Source organism: Anolis sagrei, chromosome 4 (genome assembly GCF_037176765.1).
Source record: "Anolis sagrei isolate rAnoSag1 chromosome 4, rAnoSag1.mat, whole genome shotgun sequence".
Lineage (NCBI taxonomy): Eukaryota > Metazoa > Chordata > Lepidosauria > Squamata > Dactyloidae > Anolis > Anolis sagrei.
The window spans coordinates 235,871,320-235,897,432 of NC_090024.1; the positions used below are offsets into that span (position 1 = coordinate 235,871,320).

The window sequence follows — 26,113 nt, forward strand, 5'->3', positions numbered from 1 at the left end:
CTGGATACTTCCTTCCATAATAGAGAAGTGGTTACGCTAACACAACCTTTATTATGTTAAGGCAATGTCCCATAAAAATTCCACCTTGTATGTCCATTCATGCATCACAGAACAACTTCATAGAGAAGTGGAAATGTATTTACTGAGTTGGAAAAATAAACAATGCTGCAAGGAACATTTGGGAAGGTGCTCCTCTAGTAGATACAGAATGGGGAACACCTGGCTCGACAGCAGTATGTGCGAAAAAGATGTTGGTAGTCCTCGTAGACAGCAAGTTAACATGAGCCAACAATGTGATGTGGTAGATAAAAAAAAATGGAATTTCAGCCTGAGAAAATAGAAGTATAGTGTTGGTCAGACCACACCTGGAATTACACTGTGCCCAATTGTGGGCACTACAATTGAAGGGAGATGTTGACAAGCTAGAATGTGTCCAGAGAAGGGCGACTAAAATGATCAAGGGTCTGGAGAACAAGCCTTATGAGGAGCATCTTAAAGAGCTGGGCATGTTTAGCCTGAAGAAGAGAAGGCTGAGAGGAGACATGACGGCCATGTATGAATATGTGAGGAGAAATCATAAGGAGAAGGGAGGAAGCTTGTTTTCTGCTCTCCTAGAGACTAGGATGTGGAACAGTGACTTCAAACAACAAGAAAGGGGATTCCACCTGAACATCAGGAAGAACTTGCTGTGAGAGCCATTCAGCAGTGGAACTCTGTGCCCTGGAATGTGGCGGAGGCTCCTTCTTTGGATGCTTTTAAACTGACTGGATGGCCATCTGTTGGAGGTCCTGTGAATGAGGTTTTTGCTGCTTCTTGGCAAGGGATTGGAATGGATGGCCCACAAGGTCTCTTCCAAATCTATGATTCTATTATCCTAGTCCTGCAGGTGGTGCCAAATGCAGTAACACAAAACCTTTATAACATTGGTTTTAAGAAGTTGCACTTACTCTCAAATATGTTTCCAGTATGAATTCAAGGTGCCAGAAATTATTTTTAAAGTCCTAAATGACTTGAGGCCTTGATGGCTGCCCAGGGTTTGAGAGGACCTCCTTGGTGTCCCATTGCAGAGGAAATACAAAACAGAAGGACATGTAATTAAAGGCTTTGTCTTTATAGGCTTGATTGTGTCACTAATGCTATCATTCCTGTGCTATGTAAAAACATGTCTGCTTCATAAAGTATTTATTGCCTAATTGGCATTATATAAATTCAATCATGTGCATAATTTTACACTACTTTATCTAATTTTAACCTGTATTCACCTCTCAGCCATGAAAGCCCATTGGCTTTGGTGAGTCACACACTCTCAACTTCAGGAAAACCTGTAACAGGTTCACTTTAAGATTACCATAAGTAGGAAATTATTTAAAAGCATACAACAAGAATTTAAATATTTTAATTAACATAAATAGATAAAGCTGCATCCAGATTGATGGAAAAGTTCCAGATTTTGTTCCTGCTCTTTCTAAGTTTATACTAGATTAAAATAAACCAACCTGGGGAACTGGTATAAAAAGAATCTGCACTGAGATCTGACAGAAACTTTTCTGGGATAAACAACATATGTATGTCTCTCCAAAATAAAATTGCGAAGAAAGAGGAACAAAATCTGGCTACCAGTATTAAAAAACTCAAAAATTACAACAGCAAAACAACAGAGGGGAAACAAACAGGCACATAAAATCACTCTCAACAAAAGATTCCCCCCAGGCCCTTCCAAGCCATTGAATGCTAATCAAGGTGATCAGCTGAAACATTCACAGCTAGCCCCAGCAGACAAAAGTCCTTTGTCTCACCCTGGTCATTCCACAGATATATAAACCCCTTTTCCTACTTCCAACAGACCTCACTACCTCTGAGGATGCTTGCCATAGATGCAGGCGAAACGTCAGGAGAAAAATTGCCTCCGGAACATGGCCATATAGCCCAGAAAAACCTACAACAACCCAAAGAAGAACAAAATCTGGGACTTTCTGGTCTTTTGCATTCAATCAGATCCCACTGTGTCACATTAGCAGTCAGCATTGGTAATCAAGGTCTTCTGTTCTTCTCCCTTGGCTCTTCGGCCAAATTGCAAAAGAGATCTGATATCAGCTATTCTTTTAGAACTAGGCTATCTCCATTGACTCAAGCACCAAAATAATTCAGATTGCCAACACATTTGGGGCCAAGGACATCCCCCCTCTCTCTCCTTTGCCGACCCCTGCTGTGTCCAACAACTGTTGTTGAGTCCTGAACATGAAAACACAGCCAGAGATCTCCTAATGGGCTTGGCTTGAAGGTGGATTTAGAAAGAGAGCTAATTCAGCACTCTTTGTTCACTTTTTAAGTTTTTAAGGTAATGCCAAATAATTTGCAGAAAAAGAGATTTGTGATTTGAACAGAGCTGGCAAAGATTTTCTTTTTAAGTGAACCATTCCCACTATTTGAAATATTTGAAAAATAATCATATTCTCCACTAAATTCCACACTGCTTTTCAGTTATCCCCCCCCCTCCCCTTGGCATTAAAAGGGCATACAAGCAGTTCCCAATAGACATGTGCACAAACTTAATTTCTACTGTTTCTTTCATGTCTTCTGTTTCTTCAGAAGCACGAAACGGGAAGCCCCCTCCCTTCACAAAAATCTGCTGAACAAGAAAGCCTGCTTTTGTGTGCAACTTGCCTCCTTGCCTTGGAAAGAGTGTGTGTGAGAGACACAGCATACAGGCAGGAAGGCCCAGAGGTCAGGTGCAAGCGTGCTTCGGGCCTGCCTGCACGCCCCACCATACATTTATTTATTATTTATTATTTATTTACTTCATTTATATACTGCTTTTCTCAGCCCTTAGGCGACTCAAAGCGGTTAACAGCAGCAATTTCAATGCACCCATTACAAAACCATTGGAACATTTAAAAACAATAGCATAACAACAATTAAACATCAATATGACAAATAATTCGTGGCTCATCAATAGAATCAGAATTCAATCTCATCATCCGTTATTCCGTGTTCCTGAAAGCAATTACACTGCCTAATCGGATGCCTGTTCGAACAACCAGGTCTTCATTTTCCTCCGAAATGCCAGTAAGGAGGGGGCTGATCTGATATCTGTAGGAAGGGTGTTCCACAGCCAAGGGGCCACCACTGAGAAGGCCCTGTCTCTCGTCCCCACCAGCCGTTCTTGTGAGGCCGGCAGGACTGAGATTAGGGCTTCCCCAGATGATCTTAATGTCCTCTCAGAGCCCAGAGTATGCACGTAGCTGAGTACTTGGCTGCAGGCATTGGCAGGCGCGCACTCTTTCCGGGTCTGCCCACATGCCCCACTACACATGCACTCCCTGTCCAAGAAGAGTGCATCTGTGGTGGGGTGTGAAGGTAGGCCTGGAAAGTGTGCACACCTACCAGTGCCTACAGCTGAGCGCCTCTTAGTCTAGAATAGAAACAGCAGCTGCCAGGTAAGAAGAACACATGCAGGGAAGGGGAGCCAGTGGGTGGGAAGCCCCTCCCTATAATGGTCCAATTTTCAGGCCCCGAAATTAAAGAACCAAAAACAACCCTCCCAATTTCAGGAGGTTTACAAAAAACCAATTGGAGTCCCCAATGAAAGCCAGGACACGAAACAGGACAAGATTCCCTCCAAATGCACATGTCTAATTCCCAAGTTACAAACATCCAACTTACAAATGACTCATAGTTAAGAATGGGAGTGAGACAACAGTGAGTAAGAGAAACCTTCCCCTTGGAAGTAAAATTCACCCCTGAAAGAGTTATTATAGGGAAAGGGTATCTCCACTGAAGCTTGATTATTAGTCTTTGTTTCCACAACAGGCCAAAATTTTCAAACTCCAATTCTCCCAGGAACAGAAAGTGAGGTGAAATATTCTGAACAAGGGCCCAGACAGTAAAACAAACCTCACAGGTGTGTTAACCTTTCCCTATGCTATCCAAAGCTAAAACATATACAATTTTGGCTTGAATTACATTTAAAAATTGTACCTGTTCCGATTTACATACAACTTCAACTTAAGAATAAACCTACAGAACCTATCCTGTTCATAACTTGGGGATTGCTTGTACACTAAAAATGTCTCGTAAAGTATCCAGTTGTCCCTCCACATTTTGGGGTTTCATTTTTGCAGTTTTGATTATGAATGGATTATATCAGTATCTTCTCTCCAGCACAAGTCTATGGTCAACTTCCAGCAGATATTCCAGGAAAAGTTGATCACAGAGCTGCACAGGAAGACCTTAGCAATCCACAAATAGGTGTTCTCCCAGGTTTAAAAAGTTGGCTTTGTTATTCACAGTCTTTCCACTTTGCCAAGGGGTCTGTGCCACTCACCCTTGAAAAGGTAGAGGGCCTAATGTAAATATTAAAACTTGAAGACATTACTTTTTTTTTTTTGCTTATACAGTAACCCATGCTCATGTCTTAGACTTTGTGTGCATCTACTATGGAACTAATGCATTTTGATTCAACTTTCACTGCTATAGCTCAGTGCTATGAATCATGGGAGTTGTGCCGTCATGCAGGGGCTATAACTCTTAAAGAGGCATGGGCGTGACATCTTTCCCCCAGAGAATTGCTTCTTGCCCTCCTTTAGGAAAACCGGAACTCCCAAGGACCAAAACACTGTAGATAACTCAAAATTAATTTTATTGTTCACAAAAAGTTATTCCTTTAAGGCAGTAAGATGGAAGTTTCAAAGGGGTAAAGGAAAATATACATTACAATGTCTGGTTGTCTTGGGTCCAAGGAGTTTTGCAGCTGAGAAGCTTTTCCAGGTCCCTCTTTCTCAATGGCTGTGAATGCCAGAGCAATCCACAACCCCAGTCCAAATGGCCTATGTTTGAAGACACAAAGTCTTCCTCTGGTGCCAAAGGACTGGTTTGAAGGCGCTTGAGACTTCCCAACGTCGTCCAGGTTGATCTGAACATGAAGCATAAGTCTCAAGGGTAAGAACCTCAGAATTGGTGCTGAGAGGTAACTTAATCAGGGGCTCACGTCCATCTGATATAAAGTCTGATGGTGAAATGGAAAAGGAAAGCGCTCCCTTCCTCCAGGAAGAGGTGGAGCCAAACAACTGAGCTGAGGCAACAATATAACTGGTGCAAACAACATTGATTGACAGCTATAAATAACCAATCAATCCAACTATACATAGGCAGGGTAAAAGGAGCAGCATGCTTACATGATACAACAGTTTAAATCTTGCAACTAACAGTTCTACATATAGGTAGCACCACTCGCGCCATCACAGGAGTTGTAATTTTACAGGTCTGTAGCCTTCTCTGCCAAAGAATGCTGATGCCTCACCGAACTACAAAGCCTCAGATACCATATCTTTGAGCCATTGCAGTAGAACTGTTTTCAAACCGCATTAATTCTACAGTGTAGATAAACTAGTACACCATAATTAGTTACTCCTTTCTCCTCCAGCAAAGTAAAATGAAATATGTTGCATGAAGTATGAATTACTAAAGATGAGACCCTCTTGATAATGAGACCACAAGCAGAGATTATTCTCTTCTAGCAGCTTTGGGGAGAGTCAAGATCAGTTTTGTGTACTAGCTGAAAACTAACTCCTTTCAGCAGGCACTTGGGTTAATGGATTAATGTGGGAGATTTTGATGCTGTATGTTTACTGTGCCTTTCTATTGATTTTATAATGTATTCTACATAGTAGCTTATTTTGGGTTAATTCTAAACTGAAAGGGTTTTAAAAGCACAGTTTTAAAATGAAACATTAATTAGAATAATAGAATACTTGTATGCAGAACACATCATGTGACGTGCTGTGCTTGATGAATCCAAGGCTGGAGTTAAAATTGCTGGACAAAACATTAACAACCCTAGATAAAGATGATACCACTTTGATGACTGAAAGCGAGGAGGAGTTTTCAACCAAGTTGAAAGAAGAAAGTGCAAAAGCTGTGTTGCAGTTAAACATAAAAAAACAATATGATGGCAACCAGACTGATTGATAACTAGCAAATAGAGGGAGAAAACATGGAGGAGTAATCTAGGAGCAAAGACTACTGAAAACATAGACTGCAGCCTGGAAATCAGAAGTTTACTTCTTGGGAGGAAAGCAATGACTGATCTTGATAAAATAGTGAAGAGTAGAGATATCACACTGGCAACAAAGATCTGCATAGTTAAAGCAATGGTATTCCCCATAGTCACCTATGGATGTGAGAGCTGGACCATAAGGATGGTTGAGCGAAGGAAGATAGATGCTTTTGAATTGTGGTGTTGGAGGAAAGTTCTGAGAGTGCCTTGGACTGTGAGAAGATCACACCAGTCCATACTCCAGGAAATAACTGGAGGGAAGGATATTAGAGGCAAAGAGGAAGTACTTTAGTCACATAATGAGAATACGGGAGAGCTTGAGAAGATAATGATGCTGAGGAAAATGGAAGGAAAAAAGGAAAAGGGGCATACCAAGGGCAAGATGGATAGATGGTATCCTTGAAGTGACTGTCTTGGCCTTGAAGGAGTTGGGGGTGGCCACAACCAACATGGAGCTCTGGCGTGGGCTGATCCATGAGGTCACGAAGAGTCAAAGCAACTGAACGAATAAACAACAGAATAGAATCCTATGGCTGGAAGGGCTTCATGGGCCATGAGTTTCAGCCCTCAGCTGGCTCCATCTACACTTCCATAAAAACCAGTTCAAGAATGCAGATTAACTGCATTAAACTTGATTATATGGCACTGTAGATTCAATGAAGTTTTATGAGTCTACACTGACCATATAATCCAGCTCGAACTGCATTATTTGGCTTTGTAAATGGGGCCTCTGTTCAACATCTAGAGAAGGAGGCCTTACCACCTCTATAGGCAATTGATTCCATAGCTGAAACAGTGAGTCTGTGCAATACACTAGCTCTTATTATCAAGGTGAATCACACACACACAAATAAAAAAACATGCCAGATGTTAACCAACCATCTGCTTTTGATCCTTGCAAACCATGAAGTTACAGCTAGAAACACTACCCCACCTCCCAATCTGGTCCACAGCGAGTGTCTCTCATGCTAATAATACAGAAATGTAATTTGTGAGCCATTGATATTCAAAGAGTGCTCTGGCTCGCAATAAGAAATTACTCATGATAAACTAATTTAATTGTTTTAGTAAATTGCCTTGGGTTTACAGCTAAGACCGGGCTTGGAGAAAAAAATAAATCAATAAACTGCAGACGTGGCAACGGATACAGTTAAAGACAAAGACCCTGATTCAGCTCATTGTGACTCCCACCCTTAGAAAACAAGCAATACATTTACAAACACAGCCTGGAAAACTTCACAGAATCACAGTGTTGAAAGGGTCCTCCAGGGGCCATCCAGTCCAACCCCTTTTCTGCACTGCAATGATACACAATCAAAGCACTCCTAACAGATGGCCATCCATCATTTGTTTCAAAATCTCCAGAGAATGAGATGCCACCACACTACCATAAAGAATATCCCATTGTCAAACAGCTCTCACAGTCAGGAAATACTTCCTAATGTTTAGGTGGAATCTCTTTTCCTGCAGTTTGAATCTACTGCTCTATATCTTCTCTCAACTGCTGAAGCAATTATCTTTTCAATGCTAGGTTTCCATTTGCAGAATAGTCCTCTCTGGTATCCACCGGCATTCAGTCTAATTTGAACTTTTAACCTGAACATGACCTAATTATGGCTGGGTCTGCCTCTTTTTTTTTTTTTTGTCGTGTCAGGGGCGACCTGAGAAACTGCAAGTCGCTTCTGGTGTGAGAGAATTGGCCATCTGCAAGGACAGTGCCCAGGGGACGCCCGGATGATTTGATGTTTTTATCATCCTTGTGGGAGGCTTCTCTCATGTCTCCGCATGAGGAGCTTGAGCTGATAGAGGGAGCTCATCCGCCTCTCCCCGGATTCGAACCTGCGACCTGTTGAGCTTCAATCCTGCCGGCACAGGGCTTTAACCCACTGCGCCACCGGGGTCTGCCTGATAAACAGGGACTTAGCACTTGTCTGGAAAATCATCAGGGAACTTTAGGGGGAAATATCAGATAGTCTATGGGAGAGGAAAGTCTTCCTTGAGATCCTGGAGAGCCATTGCTGCAAGTGAGAGCAGACAATAGTGGGCTAGATGGATGAACAGTTTAACTAAGAACAAAGTAAAGCCAGAAAGTAACAACCAGAAGGCACACAACAACAAAACAATTTCTCTACGCAACCTCACAACCTCTGAGGATGCTTGCCATAGATGCAGGTAAAACATCAGGAGAGAATGCTTCTAGAACATGGCCATATAGCCCGAAAAACCTACAACAACCCAATTTCTCTAATATTTCAATCAAACTTGGTTGTGGCCAAATATTGTTGCCAAGACAAGGTGTAATATGTTCCAGTCCGAACTGTTGCGTGGGAGATTTGTGGGTATCCCATATAATGAAAGACTCTGCCCATGTAACAAACAGGAAGTAGAATGCATCTACCAACTTTCATGCAGTTTTTACGAACAAACTCGAGCACACATCATTAATCCAGGCCAGTGAAATTTTATGTGAAGGTTTTACTTGGTGATGATCTTCCCCATGTGGACCTGGCTGTTGCCAAGTTCCTTTCCTAGGCACCCAGGATTGTAGTCTTTTAACTATACTCATAGCTATCTTGTATGGCTTCAATCAGTTTTAATCCTGTAATATACCTTGTTTTAACTGTTGCTAATTTCATCCAATTGTGTATTAAATCAGTCAGCTGTTGTTAATCTTATTAACCTTGCAAATTTTGTACACTTAGGGAGCAATATGGGTCTTTAAACCATAATAAAATACTGTTGCTGTTGTTATTGTAATATTTTAATACATGATGACTGGTCAAATTATATAGGTTTTGTTTCATGCATGTTTTTCATTGGATACCTGGAATATTGTGTCCTATTCTGGGCACCACAATTGAAGAGAGATGTTGACAAGCTGGCATGTGTCCAGAGGAGGGCGACTAAATGATCAAGGGTCTGGAGAACAAGCCCTATGAGGAGTGGTTTAAACTGCTGTGCATGTTCAGCCTGAAGAAGAGAAGGCTGAACATCACTTTGTTATTTTGCACTGTTTTATTTTACTCTTATGTTTTACTTATTTTATTTTATTATGATGTTATTTTTTGTTTATTTTGCTGTAATGTATTACCAGGCTTGGCCTCATGTAAGCCACCCCGAGTCCCCTTTGAGAAGATGGTGGCAGGGTATAAATAAAGGTTATTATTATTATTATTATTATTATTATTATTATTATGTGGAAGCTGATTATGGGAAACCAGGTCGATGTTATTTAAGCCTTTTAGGGACCAAGAATCCTAAATCCTGACACCTACCAGAATCCCCATTGAAAACCTCAATTTGAGCTTACTTGCAGAATGCTGTTGCATTTGCATTTTACACAGCAAAATACCCTTCATGTATTGTTACATCTTCCTTCTGAGGTTAAGCTGGGACAGCACTTCAAAGCATATGAATCGATCTCGCCCCTTCTCCATAATTTACGAAACTCTATCTTGGTTAATGTACCACCACCATGCAACCTCGTTAATTATTCAATGGCAACTTAAACTCTAGCAACCGCAATATGGTTTGGACTCTATGCTCCGATTTCCCAAACATGAGGAAATGGGAGACGGGCATTTCCCTCAAATTCAGCACTGATCGTAATAGAGGACTTATCCCTTTATTAGCTTCTGATTCTGTCCTGTATTTGAACAGAAGTACCTTATGATGGCATGTAAAGGTTTTTATGGCTTTGCCCTACTCTGTCTCTTCTCACTTAATTTTCTATAGTATCCCTGCTTGTACTTTACTTACTTACTTAGGCGATCCCTCGTTGGCTTGCTTGTAACTTTTAGAGCAATGTGCTACCATCCATTGCTGATCCAATATCTCCTACTTTTCTAAAGGAATAAGGTTGGGAATGAACCCAAGTGAACACATTGTGTGTTACTTCTAAGGAAAATACAAAAGATTGGGCCATAGGGCTTAAATGTTATGATGTGTGAAACGATGAATTGTTTCACAAAATAGGATAGTAAGTTTTTGAATAAGCAAATTATTTTTTTTCCCTGTCAGTTGAAGGATGGGTCATCTTATCCTCCATCAAGGAAGATATTTGCATTTCCTCCATCCTGCCACCTTCCAAAGAAATTAACCTGGATAAGAAGACATAACCACAAAGTGCCTGGCTTATAGCTGAGGAACACGGAGAGCTTTTTATAAAGCTGCAATTATGCGTTTTGGAATGGCGCGCTGACATTGAAAAGGTTGCACTAAAGCTATTTTGCAAGTCTGCTTTGCCAGTCATCAAGCTGTGAATCACTTTCTGCCCATAATAAAGGTCATTATAATAATATGATAAATTGACAGGAAGGTACATAGAGTTGCGTACATCATTACAATCTCTTCCCGTCTCATCTCTAGCCTGACCCTCAATCCATTCTGCCTAGAAATATCCACAACATGTTAAGCATAAAAAGACATTACAGAAATGCAGTGCATAATCTCTTTTCAAGTACAGTGCAGGGCCAAGTCTTCCAAATGGAACCAAATTCAAATATGAGCAATATCAGATCCAAACATTTGTCGTATTATTTCTCAGTTGAAATGTTTAGTGGGTTAACACAGCACTTTTGTATTATAACATACCCCACAACTGTCTCCATTTGGAAGGAAATGTCCCAATTAATTCTGTGTTGTCTCATTTTTGAAGCTGCCTTTATAATGTCCCAGCTTCTCTCTCCTCCCCACACTTTCCCCCTTTTGTCTTCAGCTTATTTCAGTTAAAACAAACTGATTTCAACATGCAAAATGCTTGCACTCAATTCAGCAGGGAAGACAGGAAAAGTAAAACCCTGCCCTTCGCAGTAAACTCAGGCAAAAGCAAACTGCTATACTTGTCCTATCTTGTCTGTTATTCCTTACTTATATTTTTGTACCATCTTGACTATGTGTGTTTTGCTTGGCCAAATGTGTCCCAGCTTTTATCCATGAAATGACGGAGGATATGCTTCACTAATATGTGCAATATGGCACTAACAGGATTCTGCCCTATTCTATTATCCTGTTGTGTGAACATATTCAGTACAGGCAAATTTTACCCTCATCTAAACTGCCTTATAAAATCCAGATTATCTGCCTTGAACTAAATTATATGAGTCTACACTGCCCTGTAATCCAGTTCAAAGCAGATAAGTAAAGGTAAAGGTTTTGCCTGGCATTAAGTCTAGTCATGTCTGACACTAGGGGCTGGTGCTCATCTCCATTTCTAAGACAAAGAGATGCCTTTTTCCATAGACACCTCCAAGGTTATGTGGCCAGCATTACTGCATGGGGCACCATTACCTTCCCGCAGAAGTGGTACCCATTGATCTACTCACATTTGCATGTTTTTGAACTGCTAGGTTGGCAGAAGCTGGGCCTAACAGCAGGAGCACACCCTACTCTCCGGATCTGAACTGCCAACCTTTCAGTCAGTGAGTTAAGCAGCTCAGTGGTTTAACCTGCCATGCCACCAGCAGATAATCTGGATTTTATAAGGTAGTGTAGATGAGGCCTCTATTTAATCATTTGAACTGCAGTTTTCTAGAAGGCATAGATGTCTTTAGGAGACAATATGTTGCTCCCAAGATCTTCCCAAGGCTTTACAAATGTCCCAAAAAAGCAAACAAAAATGGAAGTGGTTGAATGTCTAACATGGTTGAATCAGAGCTTCTTTGGTGCAGATCATAGACTCAAATTACAAGGGGAAAAGATTCCAGATAAGTGTTAGGAAGAACCTCCTGATGGTAAGAGCTGTCGGGGGTTATATGATGGTTTCTCTGATAGGCACTCTCCTATCAAAGTGGCCATTGTAGTTTTGTCAGCCTCACCATAAAGAGAACAGTTTTCTCTTTGTCCTGGTTAAGCTCTCTGCTTGTTAACAGATGGGTCACTACTTCTCAGCAATTTAATTGCTGCCAGCTTTTTAATGCCTAGTTTTTGAATGTTTATAAACAGTCCATGATGCCATGGGAAATTAGCCAATACTTGAAGGGCTTAAAGGCCCAGCATTCAGGCTTACAGGTCAACATAACTGCTGTAAATATTGGAAGTGTTTGAGCCAGGACGTCTGAGACATCTGTAGTTTCTTCATCATAATTGATATCTTTTCCTGGAAAATGGTGTAAACAAGGATGAAACTGCTCCATTTACCAAAAGATACATTTCCCAGTAAAATCTCAGCATGTCCTTTCCATGGAATGTCCTGACAATTCCCACTAGACTCCTAAAATTCTCAACAGCCCTCCTTCATTCACTGATATATTTATAAGGTTGGCTGCAACCCAATGCACTCGTAAAGCCATTTCAATCAATATCCTTGAGTATCTTTCAGCCTGCATTTGATGATGGCAATTGTGTATGGGCATCACTCCTAAAACTAGTTTCCCAGCAAAGAATGATAGAGTTTTGATGACGGAGGGCCGTCTTCAGAAAATGGCCAACTGTGTCCTTTCCCAATTAACTTCACAGATACTCAATATCTTATACATAATATATGACAAAGCAGTCTGGTACAAAGATCAAATGAGCCGTCCTCTGGAAAAGAGCTCTTTAAACGTCTCAAGACTTTCCTCCCTTGTGTGTCATCAAAAAGGCCATGTCGATAAAATTCAGTTCATGCCACACCAAAGTATCCTGCTTCATCGCCACCATTATCATCTTTTGCTTCCCTACATCCAGGGATCCTCATTTACTCTACATCAAATGCCAAGCCTGTTTCCTTGGGAAGTCTATTTTTGAGGCCATTGATATCATAAACATAATATGTAACTTTTTAAAAAGCTAGAGAAGGCAAAATATTACTTGTGGGCTGCACACCACCCACTTAGAGTCCTTGTATGTTTCCCCAAAATCCTACACACACACACACCCAAACCCAACAAGGCTGAGAGGAGATATGATAGCCATGTATAAATATGTGAGAGGAAGCCACAGGGAGGAGGGAGCAAGCTTGTTTTCTGCTTCCTTGGAGACTAGGACACAATGGAACAATGGCTTCAAACTACAAGAGAGGAGATTCCATCAGAACATTAGCAAGAACTTTCTGACTGTGAGAGCCATTCAGCAGTGGAACTCTCTGCCCCGGAGTGTGGTGGAGGCTCCTTCTTTGGAAGCTTTTAAACAGAGGCTGGATGGCCATCTGTCAGGGGTGATTTGAATGCAATATTCCTGCTTCCTGGCAGGGGGTTGGACTGGATGGCCCATGAGGTCTCTTCCAACTCTTTGATTCTATGATTCTAAGGAACCCTGTAAATGTAATTAAATGCAATTAATGTACATCTCTCCTGGGCTGCCTCCATCTTTTTCATCTCTTCTTCCTTTTTTTTGCAAAAATGAACTCTAAATTAGAGGGTCTTTTGCAGTAAACAGTTATAATGTTATGCTGTGCTTTAACTCTCATGGCATTATCCTGTGTAAAGTTGGGGTCATTGTTTGGTATGAAACTAGAGATCACTAGCTAATAATTCTCCTTCCTAAACTAGCAATCCCATATCATAAGATGTTTCCAGTTAAAGTGGAACCAGATTAATATCATTTTATAGGATGAAAGAGCCCTGAAAGTGGTAAAACCATCCAGAATGTAGCAAAAAATCCAGATTATCATAAAGGAATGTATGAGGACTGCATGCAATCCATGGACTATACTTTTCTCACCCCTGCAAATGCTATTTCTGTCAGATACTATTCAGTAAAAGTACAGAACACTATATTAAAATAGTCTTCGGCTACAGTCAGTTAACAGCCAAGGTCCTAAACAAAAAGACCTTTGCCTGCTGGTAGAAACAGAGAAGGATTTCCAAATCCTGGAACAGCCACTGAGAAGGCCCTCCCTCTCCCTTGTCATAGAATCATAGAATCAAAGAGTTGGAAGAGACCTCATGGGCCATCCAGTCCAACCCCCTGCCAGGAAGCAGGAATATTGCATTCAAATCACCCCTGACAGATGGCCATCCAGCCTCTGTTTAAAAGCTTCTAAAGAAGGAGCCTCCACCACACTCCGGGGCAGAGAGTTCCACTGCTGAACGGCTCTCACAGTCAGGAAGTTCTTCCTCATGTTCAGATGGAATCTCCTTTCTTGTAGTTTGAAGCCATTGTTTCGTGTCCTAGTCTCCAGGGAAGCAGAAAACAAGCTTGCTCCCTCCTCCCTGTGGCTTCCTCTCACATATTTATACATGGCTATCATATCTCCTCTCAGCCTTCTCTTCTTCAGGCTAAACATGAAGAAACATCCATAAACATCCCAACATTCATAATAAACTAAGGGCCCTTCCACATAGCCCTATGTCCCAGAATATCAAGGCAGAAAGGCCCACATTATCTGAGTGTGGACTCTGATAACCCAGTTCAAAGCAGATATTGTGGGATTTTCTGCCTTGATTTTCTGGGATATAGGGCTGTGTGGAAGGGCCCTGAGAGAAACCCACATCTGAAGATTTCCAAAACCTGGCAGGCTCATATGGCTTTTCAGATATCCTGGATCTTACTCTGAGGGCTTGAAGCAGCAATTCAAGAGCATACTACTCTAGCCCACAAAAAATGAGCTTGTATTGACTCTGGTCCAGGATCAGGAGGTTTATATAGTCCAGCAGATCCTGTTGGCTGCCTTCTGATGCTATGTGATCTCCGTAGGATTAGCAACTGTCATGTGGACATCTGCCTCATTCAGCAAGCCATAACATGGGATATGGGCGACAAGAAAACTTCAGTTTCCCAGTGCAAGACTCATAGTACCTTGTCTGATAGTACCTTAGCAAGTACAATTGCTGTTCTTCAATGCTGGTTTTTTAGCCATTCCTCTTGCAGTGTTTTGGGTAATACAAGAGCTGTCCAGGTGCTGAATTTATTACCAGTAGAGCAGTGGTTCCCAACCTTCCTAATGCCACGACCCCTTAATAATGCCACGATGCCACGACCCCTTAATACAGTTCCTCATGTTATGGTGACCCCCAACCATAACCCTAACATTATGAATCGCCATGTAAATAATGATCTGCAGGATGTATTTTCATTCACTGGAGCAAATTTGGCACAAATACCCGGTATAACCAAATTTGAATACTGGTGAGGTTGGCGGGGGGATTGATTTTGTCATTTGGAAGTTGTAGTTGCTGGGATTTATAGTTAACATGTAAACAAAGAGCATTCTGAACCCAACCAACAATGGAATTGAACCAAAGTTGGCACAGAGAACTCCCATGAACAACAGAAAATACTGGAAGGGTTTGGTGGGCATTGACCTTGAGTTTGGGAGTTGTAGTTCGCCTACATCCAGAGAGTACTGTGGGCTCAAACAATGATGGATCTGGACCAAACTTGGCACAGACACTCAATATGCCCAAATGTGAACACTAATGGGGTTTGACATTTGGGAGTTGTAGATACTGAGATTTATAGTTCACCTACAATCAAGGAATGTTCTGAACCCCACCAATGATAGAATTGGGCCAAACTTCCCACACAGAACACCCATGACTAACAGAAAATACTGTGTTTTCTGATGGTCTTTGGCAACCCCTCTGACACCCCTTCACGACCCCCACAAGGGTCCTGACCCCCAGGTTGAGAAACACTGCAGTAGAGGTTTAGCATCAAAACAGCTCATGTACAGTACAACTTAGTGCCTGCAAAAAGAAGCATAGATTCACCATTCCTATAAAAAGTAAAATGTTCATCAGCACCACTGTAACCATGATTATTTCTGATGTTAAAAACTTGTCTTCACCCATAGTCCAATGTGCACCTGAAGCAATGGCTCACATGAACTACCTGAATACCAACAAGGCAAGAAATCCTCCACTGGATCTTGCCCTCGCTAGCAACAGCAACAACAAAACAAGGAGTGGACAAGGCATTAATATAGCTTGTGCACACTTTGTTGGATGCTATCAGAATCAACTACATTTTAGCATTCATTATTCATTATTTGATTACTTTACACTCTGCAAATATCAATATTCAATGCTGGATCCAACCATTAGGTCCAATGTTCTATCTCCAGCCAGCAGCATCATCTAGGGAAACTTTGGATAAATCATTGCTGCTGTTCTCTAACATTCATCCTTTATAAGTGGAGGTTCTATTGAGCTATGATGACTAAAATTAATGGCTAGATCTAACTGCCATTGGATTGTCAAATCCTTTTAAGTCACTACATCCCATTCATTATATGAACCCATAGAATAGAGACTAGAAATTTGTGGCTCACAGGTCAGATGTGACCATCCATATTTTCTTTAACTAGTCTGAAAGCATCTTTCAGCTGTTACTACCAATCAGTGGTTAGAAATATGGTATTGGGGTATTAAAATTTATATATTCTACATAAGACTGAGCTATGCTTTGCAGCCATAAAAGTTTTCACATAAAATGGAACTGTGCCATGAAAGCTATTACATGGAACAGAACTTTTTAGCTGTAAAAGTTGTTGCTGGAAAATTACCAAAGTATTACATCTGCCTTATTTTTTTGGACCTGTCTACTTTTTTCTTGGTTTTGTTCTTTCTTCTGTAAATCTCAAAAACATGTCGTAGGTTTCTAACGGCCCTTCTGCACATCCACATAACCCAGAATATCAAGGCAGATAATCCACAATATCTGCTTTGAACTGGTTTATCTGAGTCTACACTGACATATAAGCCAGTTCAAAGCAGATAATGTGTGATTTTATACAACTGTGTGGATGGGACCCATGATCACTTTAGCCAACCAATCAAAATGGGAGTATCCCACTGCTCTATCTCAAGGGTGACTACATGGACAACATGAGGTCTCCAGCCTCACCAAGACAGGAAGATAGGATTTTGGCCCATTGTGACAATGCTGGAAAAATCCTTGTAACAAACAGGAAACAACATGTATTGTCGAAGGCTTTCATAGCCAGAATCACTGGGTTGTTGCAGGTTTTCCGGGCTATATGGCCATGGTCTAGAGGCATTTTCTCCTGATGTTTCGCCTGCATCTATGGCAAGCATCCTCAGATGTAGTGAGGTCTGTTGGAAGTAGGAAAATGGGTTTATAATATATATCTGTGGAAAAACCAGGGTAGGACAAAGGACTTTTGTCTGCTGCAGCTAGGTGTGATTGTTTCCTCTCTGTTGTTTTGCTGTTGTAATTTTTGAGTTTTTTTAATACTGGTAGCCAGATTTTGTTCATTTTCATGGTTTCTTCCTTTCTGTTGAAATTGTCCACATGCTTGTGGATTTCAATGGCTTCTCTGTGTAGTCTGACATGGTGGTTGTGAGAGTGTTCCAGCATTTCTGTGTTCTTAAATAATATGCTGTGTCCAGGTTGCTTCATCAGGTGCTCTGCTATGGCTGACTTCTCTGGTTGGAGTAGTCTGCAATGCCTTTCATGTTCCTTGATTCATGTTTGGGCAATGCTGCGTTTGGTGGTCCCTATGTAGACTTGTCCACCCAAAAATTACAACAGCAAAACAACAGAGAGTAAACAATCAGGCACATCAAATCACCTCTCAAAGAAAGATTCCCCCAGGCACTTCCAAGCCAATAAATGCTAATCAAGGTGGTCAGTTGAAACATTCACACCTAGCTGCAGCGGACAAAAGTTCTTTGTCCTACCCTGGTCTTTCCACAGATATATAAACCCTTTCTCCTAGTTCCAATAGACCTCACTACCTCTGAGGATGCTTGCCATAGATGCAGGCAAAACATCAGGAGAAAATGCCTCTAGACCAGGGGTCCTCAAACTAAGGCCCAGGGGCCGGATGTAGCCCTCCAAGGTCATTTACCCAGCCCTCGCTCAGGGTCAACCTAAGTCTGAAACAACTTGAAAGCACACAACAACAGCAACCATCCTATCTCATCAGCCAAAGGCAGGCCCACGCTTCCCACTGAAATACTAATAAGTTTCTATTTGTTAAGACTGTTCTTCATTTTAATAATTGTATTGTTTTTAAGTGGGTTTTTTTGCACTACAAATAAGATATTTGCAGTTTGCATAGGAATTCATTTATGCTTTTTTCAAATTCTAATCCGGCCCTCCAACAGTTTGAGGGACTGTGACCTGGCCCTCTGTTTAGAAAGTTTGAGGACCCCTGCTCTAGACCATGGCCATATAGCCCGGAAAACCTACAACAACCCAGGAAACAACATGCTTTTCTTTGTTTTGTTTTTTTCTTGTAAGAAACATGGCAGCAAGTGTGTGTGGCCCTCAATAGATCATGGTTGGCGTCCTGTTTTGCCCCAGAAACAGCCATACAACAAAGATTAAAGCAACTAAATAAAAACTTTACTTCAGCAAAATAATAATACTCTAGCAAAAGAATAGAAGGGACATTCCAAAAACAAAGCAAAAGTCTTACAGCAGATATGAAATCGGAGTCTTTGGCAAGAAGTCTTTGCGAGGCACTTGCTGGAGCTGCAAACATGGAAACCAGAGCACAGAAGCTCTGAGTAGTATGGTTGCTGCCAGCATTGACCACTTGCTTTACTGCTGATTTATAGCCCTCAGCTCCCAGTACAGGTGTTCCTAGGGCAAGGTCTGATTGCTCAGCATCCTTGCAGAAATTCTGACTTTCTCTTTTCTTCTTTCGCCCTTTAGCATTCATGAAAGGTAGGAACTGACAGTATGTTTTCCTCGCCCTCTTCTTCCTCCTCAACACTTGGCCCCAAATTCCCAACTCCTACATTTTCAGCCTCCTGTTCTATCTCCTCCTCAGAAGAAGAAGAAGAAGAGGAGTACACAACAGTTGGGAAGAATTCACTCTCAAACCACTGGTCCCTGGTCTATCACATTCCCAAGGTGTACCAAGTATGGACTATGGGTATGTTGTCAAGTATAATGTGTTTCTGCTGCAGCAAAGCTGACCACATGCTTTGTTTCCCTTATGCACAAAACTAAATATTTGAATAGATTGATTTTTAAATATTTCTTTCTCTTCATAATAATTTAGATAGCCCTAAATACCCTAAATGTACCAGGTCCTGTTTGATTTTGGAAGCTAAGCAGAACCAATCCTGGTTAGTACTTGGATGGAAAACCACCGCTAAGTAGCAGATACTTCAGAAGAAACAACTGCAAACTGCATTTGACTCCTTGCCTGAGAAAATCTTATGAAATTCATGAGATCATCAGAAATGTATAAGCAATTTGAAAGTACACACATAAAAATTTATATCCACCCAAGGTACTCCAGTCAGTGTATATGCTCCACATTCCATTTTTATCTCACAACAACCCTTTGTGTAGCTGAGGGTTATGAGCCCAAATCTATTTAGGGAATTTTATGTTGAAGCACAAATCTGAATCCAGCTCTCTAACAACTCTACACCCTGGCACATATTTTGACACTCTAGTTCTTAGAGTCTGTGTCTAAGAACTTCTTCATTCAAATAAGCAAAGTGACAATGTTCATGTCACATTCAAATTCAGTAGAGCCAAGACCTGGAAATATAGATAGCAGGGCTGTGCTATCAATGAAAAAATGTGTGAAAGCTCATTACAAAATTAGGGGGTGTTTCTAAAGTATTGTTAGAGAAAAGTTCATTACTATAAATGAGAGTAATGAAACTTCCTTACTTTTTCATTATAGTAATTGTGAAAGTGGGGAAATTTCATGGGCTCCTTTCTCCCTCATTTTTATAGCTATTGGGATGAAACTTGCTACAATGGTAGAACACATTTACCACTGTTAGACCATCAAGTTTCAGAACATTTCACTTATCCATGGATTTTTGGGAAATTTTCAAAATTTATATAAACAACATTTTTTAAAAAATCGACTAGAGCTATCGCCTATAAAATCACACTGTACACAATGATCACCCCCTTCCCCAAACTTTCATAAATATTCATACATCTACTGATTTTAGGGATTTTTTAAAAGTTCTGACAAAATCATTTTTAAGCCACAACAGCTATCTCATTGAATGTCTCTCATATTAACCAATAGGACTTCCACTTAGGGCAGTGGTTCTCAACCTGTGGGTCCCCAGGTGTTTTGGTCTACAACTCCCTAAATTCCCGGCCAGTTTACCAGCTGTTAGGATTTCTGGGAGTTGCAGGCCAAAACATGTGGGGACCCACAGGTTGAGAACCACTGATTTAGGGGTTTCTTCCCAGCCTAGCCCAGAGATATACTTACTAGGAGTTTCAGTCAGTCCTCTTTGCAGATTCAACCATTCATTTGAACTTTGGCTGACTACGGAGGGAAACTTCTCTCTTCAATCCTGATTGGGGCTTTCTGGTGTTGAGCAGAATTCTGGGAAATGTAGTTTAGGGCAGGGCAGCATTCTCTGGCATTCTGTTCCTTTCCTTCCCAAACTACATTTCCCAGAATTCAGTGCTTTCTTAGTCTCTTTCCCAGTGAACTCTAATTTTTTTGTGCTGCTTCATTCTCCTAGTGATGAGAGACCATTAATTTAAAGAGGAATAGCAGCAGCCTTTTTGGCTTTGCTTTGCTTCCTTGTGCTGACAATGAAACTGACTTTAGGGGGCTTCTGAGATCTGCAAAATGTAAATGAAAATGGATTTAGTAAGTTTTGATTCTTGAGTTTTTGGAGTGGGCCATGCCCACATGTCTGATATCATCTTGTAAGTACAAATTTAACAAATTTGATCTGATTTATGAGGACTAATGATAATTTTGCACAGACCTAGTAGATAGCATAGGTATTAACTATCCTGGCCGTAGATTCTGGAAGTTGCAATCCAAAATGAAATATTTCCAAGTACAGGGAAGAACTGGGATAACCCCCAAATTCTCTCTCACACACATACACAAATACACACAGTTATTTTAAGCTCTACTTACAACATCTATAAGCTGTGCAATGGACAATCCAAACCGCACAATGACCACATCAGAAATATTGGCAACTGGCCGAGACCACTTGTTATATCCAGAGAACAGTTTCTTCAGCAGGCGTTCCTCAGCATGGGCTCGAGTTTCTACATGGCTGAATGCTGCAAAGAAAGGAGAAGATGTTAAGAAAGAGTTCTAGTGTCATTCCAAATAATTATTGAAGCTGAGAGAGTGTGACCTCCCATCACAATCAAAGCACTCTGGACATATGGGGATCTGTTTAGAAACCCCCAGAAAAGGAAGCTCCATCATGCCACATGGCAGCATATTCTACTGTTGAACAGCTCTTATCACCGGGAAGTCCTTCCTAATATTCAGGTGGCATCTTTTTTCCCTGCAGTTTGAATCCATTGCTCTGTGTCTTTGTCTCTGGACCAGCAGAAAACAAGTTTGATTCACCTTCAATATGACATCCTTTCAAATATTTAAATATGGTTTTCATATCATCTATTAACAATTTCTTCTTCAGACTAAACAAGCCCTCTAAACTGCTCCTCATAGGACTTGCTTCTCAGGCGTTAGATCATTTATGGGCCCTTCCACACAGCCATATAACCCAGAATATCAAGGCAGACTAACCCACAATATCTGCTTTGAACTAGGTTATGTGAGTCCACACTGCCATATATCCCAGTTCAAAGCAGATATTGTGGGATTTTATTCAGCTGTATGGAAGGGGCCTTGGTCACCCTTTTCTGGTGGTTCATTGACACATTACAACTAATTATTTGTCACAATTCAGTGACTGTGTCAGCAAGTACAGAGGACCCTTATTATCTGCTAGCAGTGGTTCTCAACCTGGGGTCCCCTGATGTTTTTAGCCTTCAACTCCCAGAAATCCTAACAGATGGTAAACTGGCTGGGATTTCTGGGAGTTGTAGGCCAAAAACATCTGGGGACCCCAGGTTAAGAACCACTGTGCTAGAGTTTTGTTCCAAGGTCTCCTGTAGATACTAAAATCCATAGATGCTCAGGTTCCATTGCACAATGGTGTAGTAAAATGGTGTTTCTTATATAAAACAGCAAAATCAAGGTTTGCTATTTGGATTTTTAAAAATACTTTCAATGTGTGAATAAGAATCTATGGATACGGAGGGCTCACTGTATATGATTGGAAGGATGTGTAGAGCATACAGGCAAATTTCTGAACTCAAAAAGTTAAGATGTGTAAAAGGCCTGCTATTTGAGGAAGAGCTGTGATGCTTTTGATTATTCCGTTAGGTCTATGCCCCAAGGGATCATTTTTCCTTGTGGTTTTTGTTGTTATCGAGAGATGACTTAAAAGTGCACTAATAGCGCATGGCACGCTCCTTCTTCAAAACATTCCCCACAAAAGGTCAACTAGCAAAAACCCTTTTCTTGCATATGTGTGCTTTCTACGGGCAAGGTATGTTGTCACATGAGGAAGCAACCAGACACAAGATCTTTCACCTTCACCAGCACTTAAAGGGGCACATGCACTGCTGCCTCAAACTTTGTGCAGGGAATCAGGCCACCCAAGTCAGCAAAATACAGCCTTGAGAACTGGCCCTGGTGGATAATGTATACAGCTGATTTATTTCCATACAGTGACAAAATACCCTAAAGGCGCCAGATTCTGTTTGATCTTGGAAGCTAAGCAGGATCATCACTGATTAGTATCTAGTTGGGAGGCCACCAATGAAAGCCAGGTGCTGCAGGCTATATTCCAAGGAAGAAACTAGCAAAACCACCTTGGAGTATTCATTACCAAAGAAAATCCTTCAAACTTCATGGTGTTGCCCTGAGTCAATAGGCATCTTGAAGGCACACAGTGAAGGGAACAGAAGAGTACACAATATGATAACATATTTACCATGCCTTGATTCATTTCAGCATTAGGACTAAGCATTAGGAGAAGGACAAAAATAAACTGCAAATCATTTGACTTTTTAGAGTAGTTCCAGGTTAATGTGTAACATTAATCTATCTTTTAGGGAAATCCATGCAGAAGGTTTATTTTGCATGCCAGAAAACCAGCTCAGCATCCTATAACATGGATTTGGCAATCGTCAGGCTGAGATGGGCTACAGATTTGTGTTTCTCTCTCTGTGGGTAAACACGATGGCAAGCAGACTGCAAGATTTAGGTTTCTCTCTCTCTCCTTCTCTCTGTCTTTCTCTTCCCTCCCTTTCTCCCTCTCTTTCTCTGTATAAAATGAGAGTCAGTAAAAAGAGAGGCAGACTTCAACCAGATTTGAAGCTGCATTCCTATATGAAGGTACTAGGGAGCTAGTCCCATTGAACTTGCTGGAATAATTCCTATTGTTATTAAAGGTAGAGTATCCCACATCCAAAATTCTAAAATCTGAAATACTTCAAAATCTCAAATTAAGCACCTGGATGGCTGAGATAGTGTCACCTTTGCTTTCTGATGGTTCCAACCTTCATCTCATGCATAACATAACATAGAAAAGTTGGAAGAGACCTCGTGGGCTATCCAGTCCAACTCCCTGTCAAGAAGCAGGAAAATTGTATTCAAAGCACTCCTGACAGATGGCCATCTAGTCTCTGTTTAAAAGCCTCCAAAGAAGTAGCCTCGACCACACTCCAGAGCAGAAAGTTCCACTGCTGAACAGCTCTATTTCACAGTTAGGAAATTCTGTCTCATGTTCAGGTGGAATCTCTTTTCCTGTAGTTTGAAGCCATTTCTCTATTGCGTCCTAGTCTCCAGGGCAGCAGAAAACAAGTTTGCTCCCTCCTCCCTATGACGTCCCCTCACGTATTTATACATGGCTATCATGTCTCCTCTCAGCATTATTAAAAATATTATGTATAAAATTGCCTTCAGGCTACGTGGATATGAAGCATAAATGAATTTTGTGTTTAGATTTGGGTCGTAACTCCAGGATATCTCCTTATGTAAGTTTATGCAAATACTGGTTTTCCAAAATCTGAAAGAAAATCTGAAATCCACTTGTGTTTCCAAGCTTTATGGATAATGGATGTTCAATCTGTATTGTCACTATTGTTGCAAATGATTAGAAAAGAGATGTGAAGGAATGGTTGGAAAGCAGCAACCAAATGGGATTGTTTCTATTTATTACTTATGCTGTTCTAAAATATTCTTAAATCTCCTTTGCAAGAATTACTAAGTAGCACAAGAAAGATGCGTCATCAAGTCGAAAGATGTACACATTATTTTACTTGTGTGTGTTCAATAAGTTTTGGATTAGAATCGTTGGAATATTCAAAGATACTTGAAAAATCATCATAAAATCTTTGGAGGGGGGATTGGGGGGGATTGCTGTTGTTTTGAGTGTCCAGACAAGAATAATCATAAACTAATGAAACTTCACAGTTTGGGAGTTTTTCTGTAAACAATTTGCATGTAGCAGCACTGTACAGACAACAGCATTTTCTGTGCACAGAAAAGGGCCATCTCAAATGCAAAAAGTGCTGCAAATTGAGGACTTATTCTATATAGATTCACATGTACTTGATTTGCACAGAAAGCCACATTCTTTCTAACATTGGGAAGAAAATTACTGAAGTTCTCTAGTGATTCCTTCCAGAAGAAACTTGGTGAAGACTCACATCCCTATTACGATATACAAGATCCCAGACTTTCAGTTTTATCATGGATTCCTTTTGTGATGTTAGCAAAGTTGTTGTAGGGTTTTTTTGGGCTATATGGCCATGTTCTAGAAGAATTCCCTCCTGACGTTTCACCTGCAACTATGGCAAGCATTCTCAGAGGTTGTGAAGATGCTTCACAACCTCTGAGGATGCTTGCCATAGATGCAGGTGAAATGTCAGGAGATAATGCTTCTAGAACATGGCCATATAGCCCAAAAAACCTTCAATAACACAGTGATTCTAGACATGGAAGCCTTCAACAATATAGCAAAGTTATTGTTTCCTAGTGTCAATTCTGCACAGCTTGCCTGCCTCAAAAGGCTGTTCAGGATTTGATGTTTTCTCCCCTATCCACTGCATGCAAGTGGACATCATATGAGAGATGATCAAGCATTTGCAAACTGAGAGGGTTATAAAAGTGATAAATATTCATAGGGGATTGGTCAATTTAGGAGGCCAGGGGTGGGATTTGCAGTGCCAGGATTCCTTTGAACTGGTCCACTTTGACCAATCCTTCTGAAGAATATAATATTGGGTGAGATTTAAAGAAAGGGCATGGACTTTGTTCTTAACACTGACCTGAAATTTTTTTTGAAGAGGCTGCAGAAACATAAGAGAAATGGTCAAGGGTGCAGCTTGGCTTATTTAAGGAGCAGGGATAAGTAAGTTAAGCTCAGCCTTGCCATGTTCAGAAACAGCCAAGAAAAGCATTTGCAGTTGGCAGCCTGTACCTAAAACCAAGGGTGTCACTAGGAAGGAGGAAAGGAAGGAAGGAAGGAAGGAAGGAAGGAAGGAAGGAAGGAAGGAACCATCATAGTTCAATTTTGCACAAGGCAGTCCCAAGAGTCTCAATTGAGCTTAAATGTGAGCCAGGTAGGCATGACTGCATTGACTCCTAGGAGTCTTGTGTGGAGTCAGTAGACTGAGCCTCACAGCCACTATTTCCACTTACGGCTCTTACTGCTGCACCCAGCAATAAACCTTTTCATGCTTTATCCTGTCTAGGATTATATATAAAAAGGGCATTAATGGAATGGTTAAGGCAGGGCTTGGGTTATGTTTGAGAGATACATTAAAACACTTTTAACAGGGAAAGACGGAGAGGGAGAGAAAGAGATGCTCAAAAAGAGAGACATCACAAGGCTAGATCATGTTTGAAACTGACTCAGAGGCAACCAGAGTGTCGAATTACTGTTCAGAAAACCAGGAGTGCAAATTAAAAGAGGGATTTAGCATCAACTGTTGCTCTGCAGTGTGTCCACCAATTCGCCAATTCATTGTTTTAACAAATTGTACGCATTTGTATTTTGGGGTAAAGCTGGTGACTTAACAAACCTGGCACCTATCTGGCAGTTTGGGTTTCAAAATGCCTCACAAAATGACACAGGTATACAATGATCCTATAAGGTAGAGCAAAATGATTTCTTTTATATATAAAATAGAACTGGAGGAAAGGAGAGCGAAGCCCACTTTACACGCACATAAACCAAACTTTGAATGCCATTGTCCTGCTTCTTGGCAGGTTGGACTGGATTGCCCACAAGATTTCTTCCAACTCAATGATTCTATGATTCTAAACCATTGTAGTATTGTATTGTTGAAGGCTTTCATGGTCGGAATCACTGGGTTGTTGTAGGTTTTTCGGGCTGTATG

The 26,113-nt window shown here is 40.9% G+C and overlaps 1 protein-coding gene across 1 annotated transcript in view; it reads right to left on the bottom strand.

The window, feature by feature from the left end:
• CHRNA4 (cholinergic receptor nicotinic alpha 4 subunit) overlaps positions 1-26,113 on the bottom strand; it is a 127,923-nt gene that overhangs the window by 96,879 nt on the left and 4,931 nt on the right. The window contains exon 2 of the mRNA XM_060771945.2: positions 20,814-20,965. Within this exon, the coding sequence (XP_060627928.2) occupies positions 20,814-20,965 (152 nt within the window). The remainder of the gene's footprint in view (positions 1-20,813; positions 20,966-26,113) is intronic.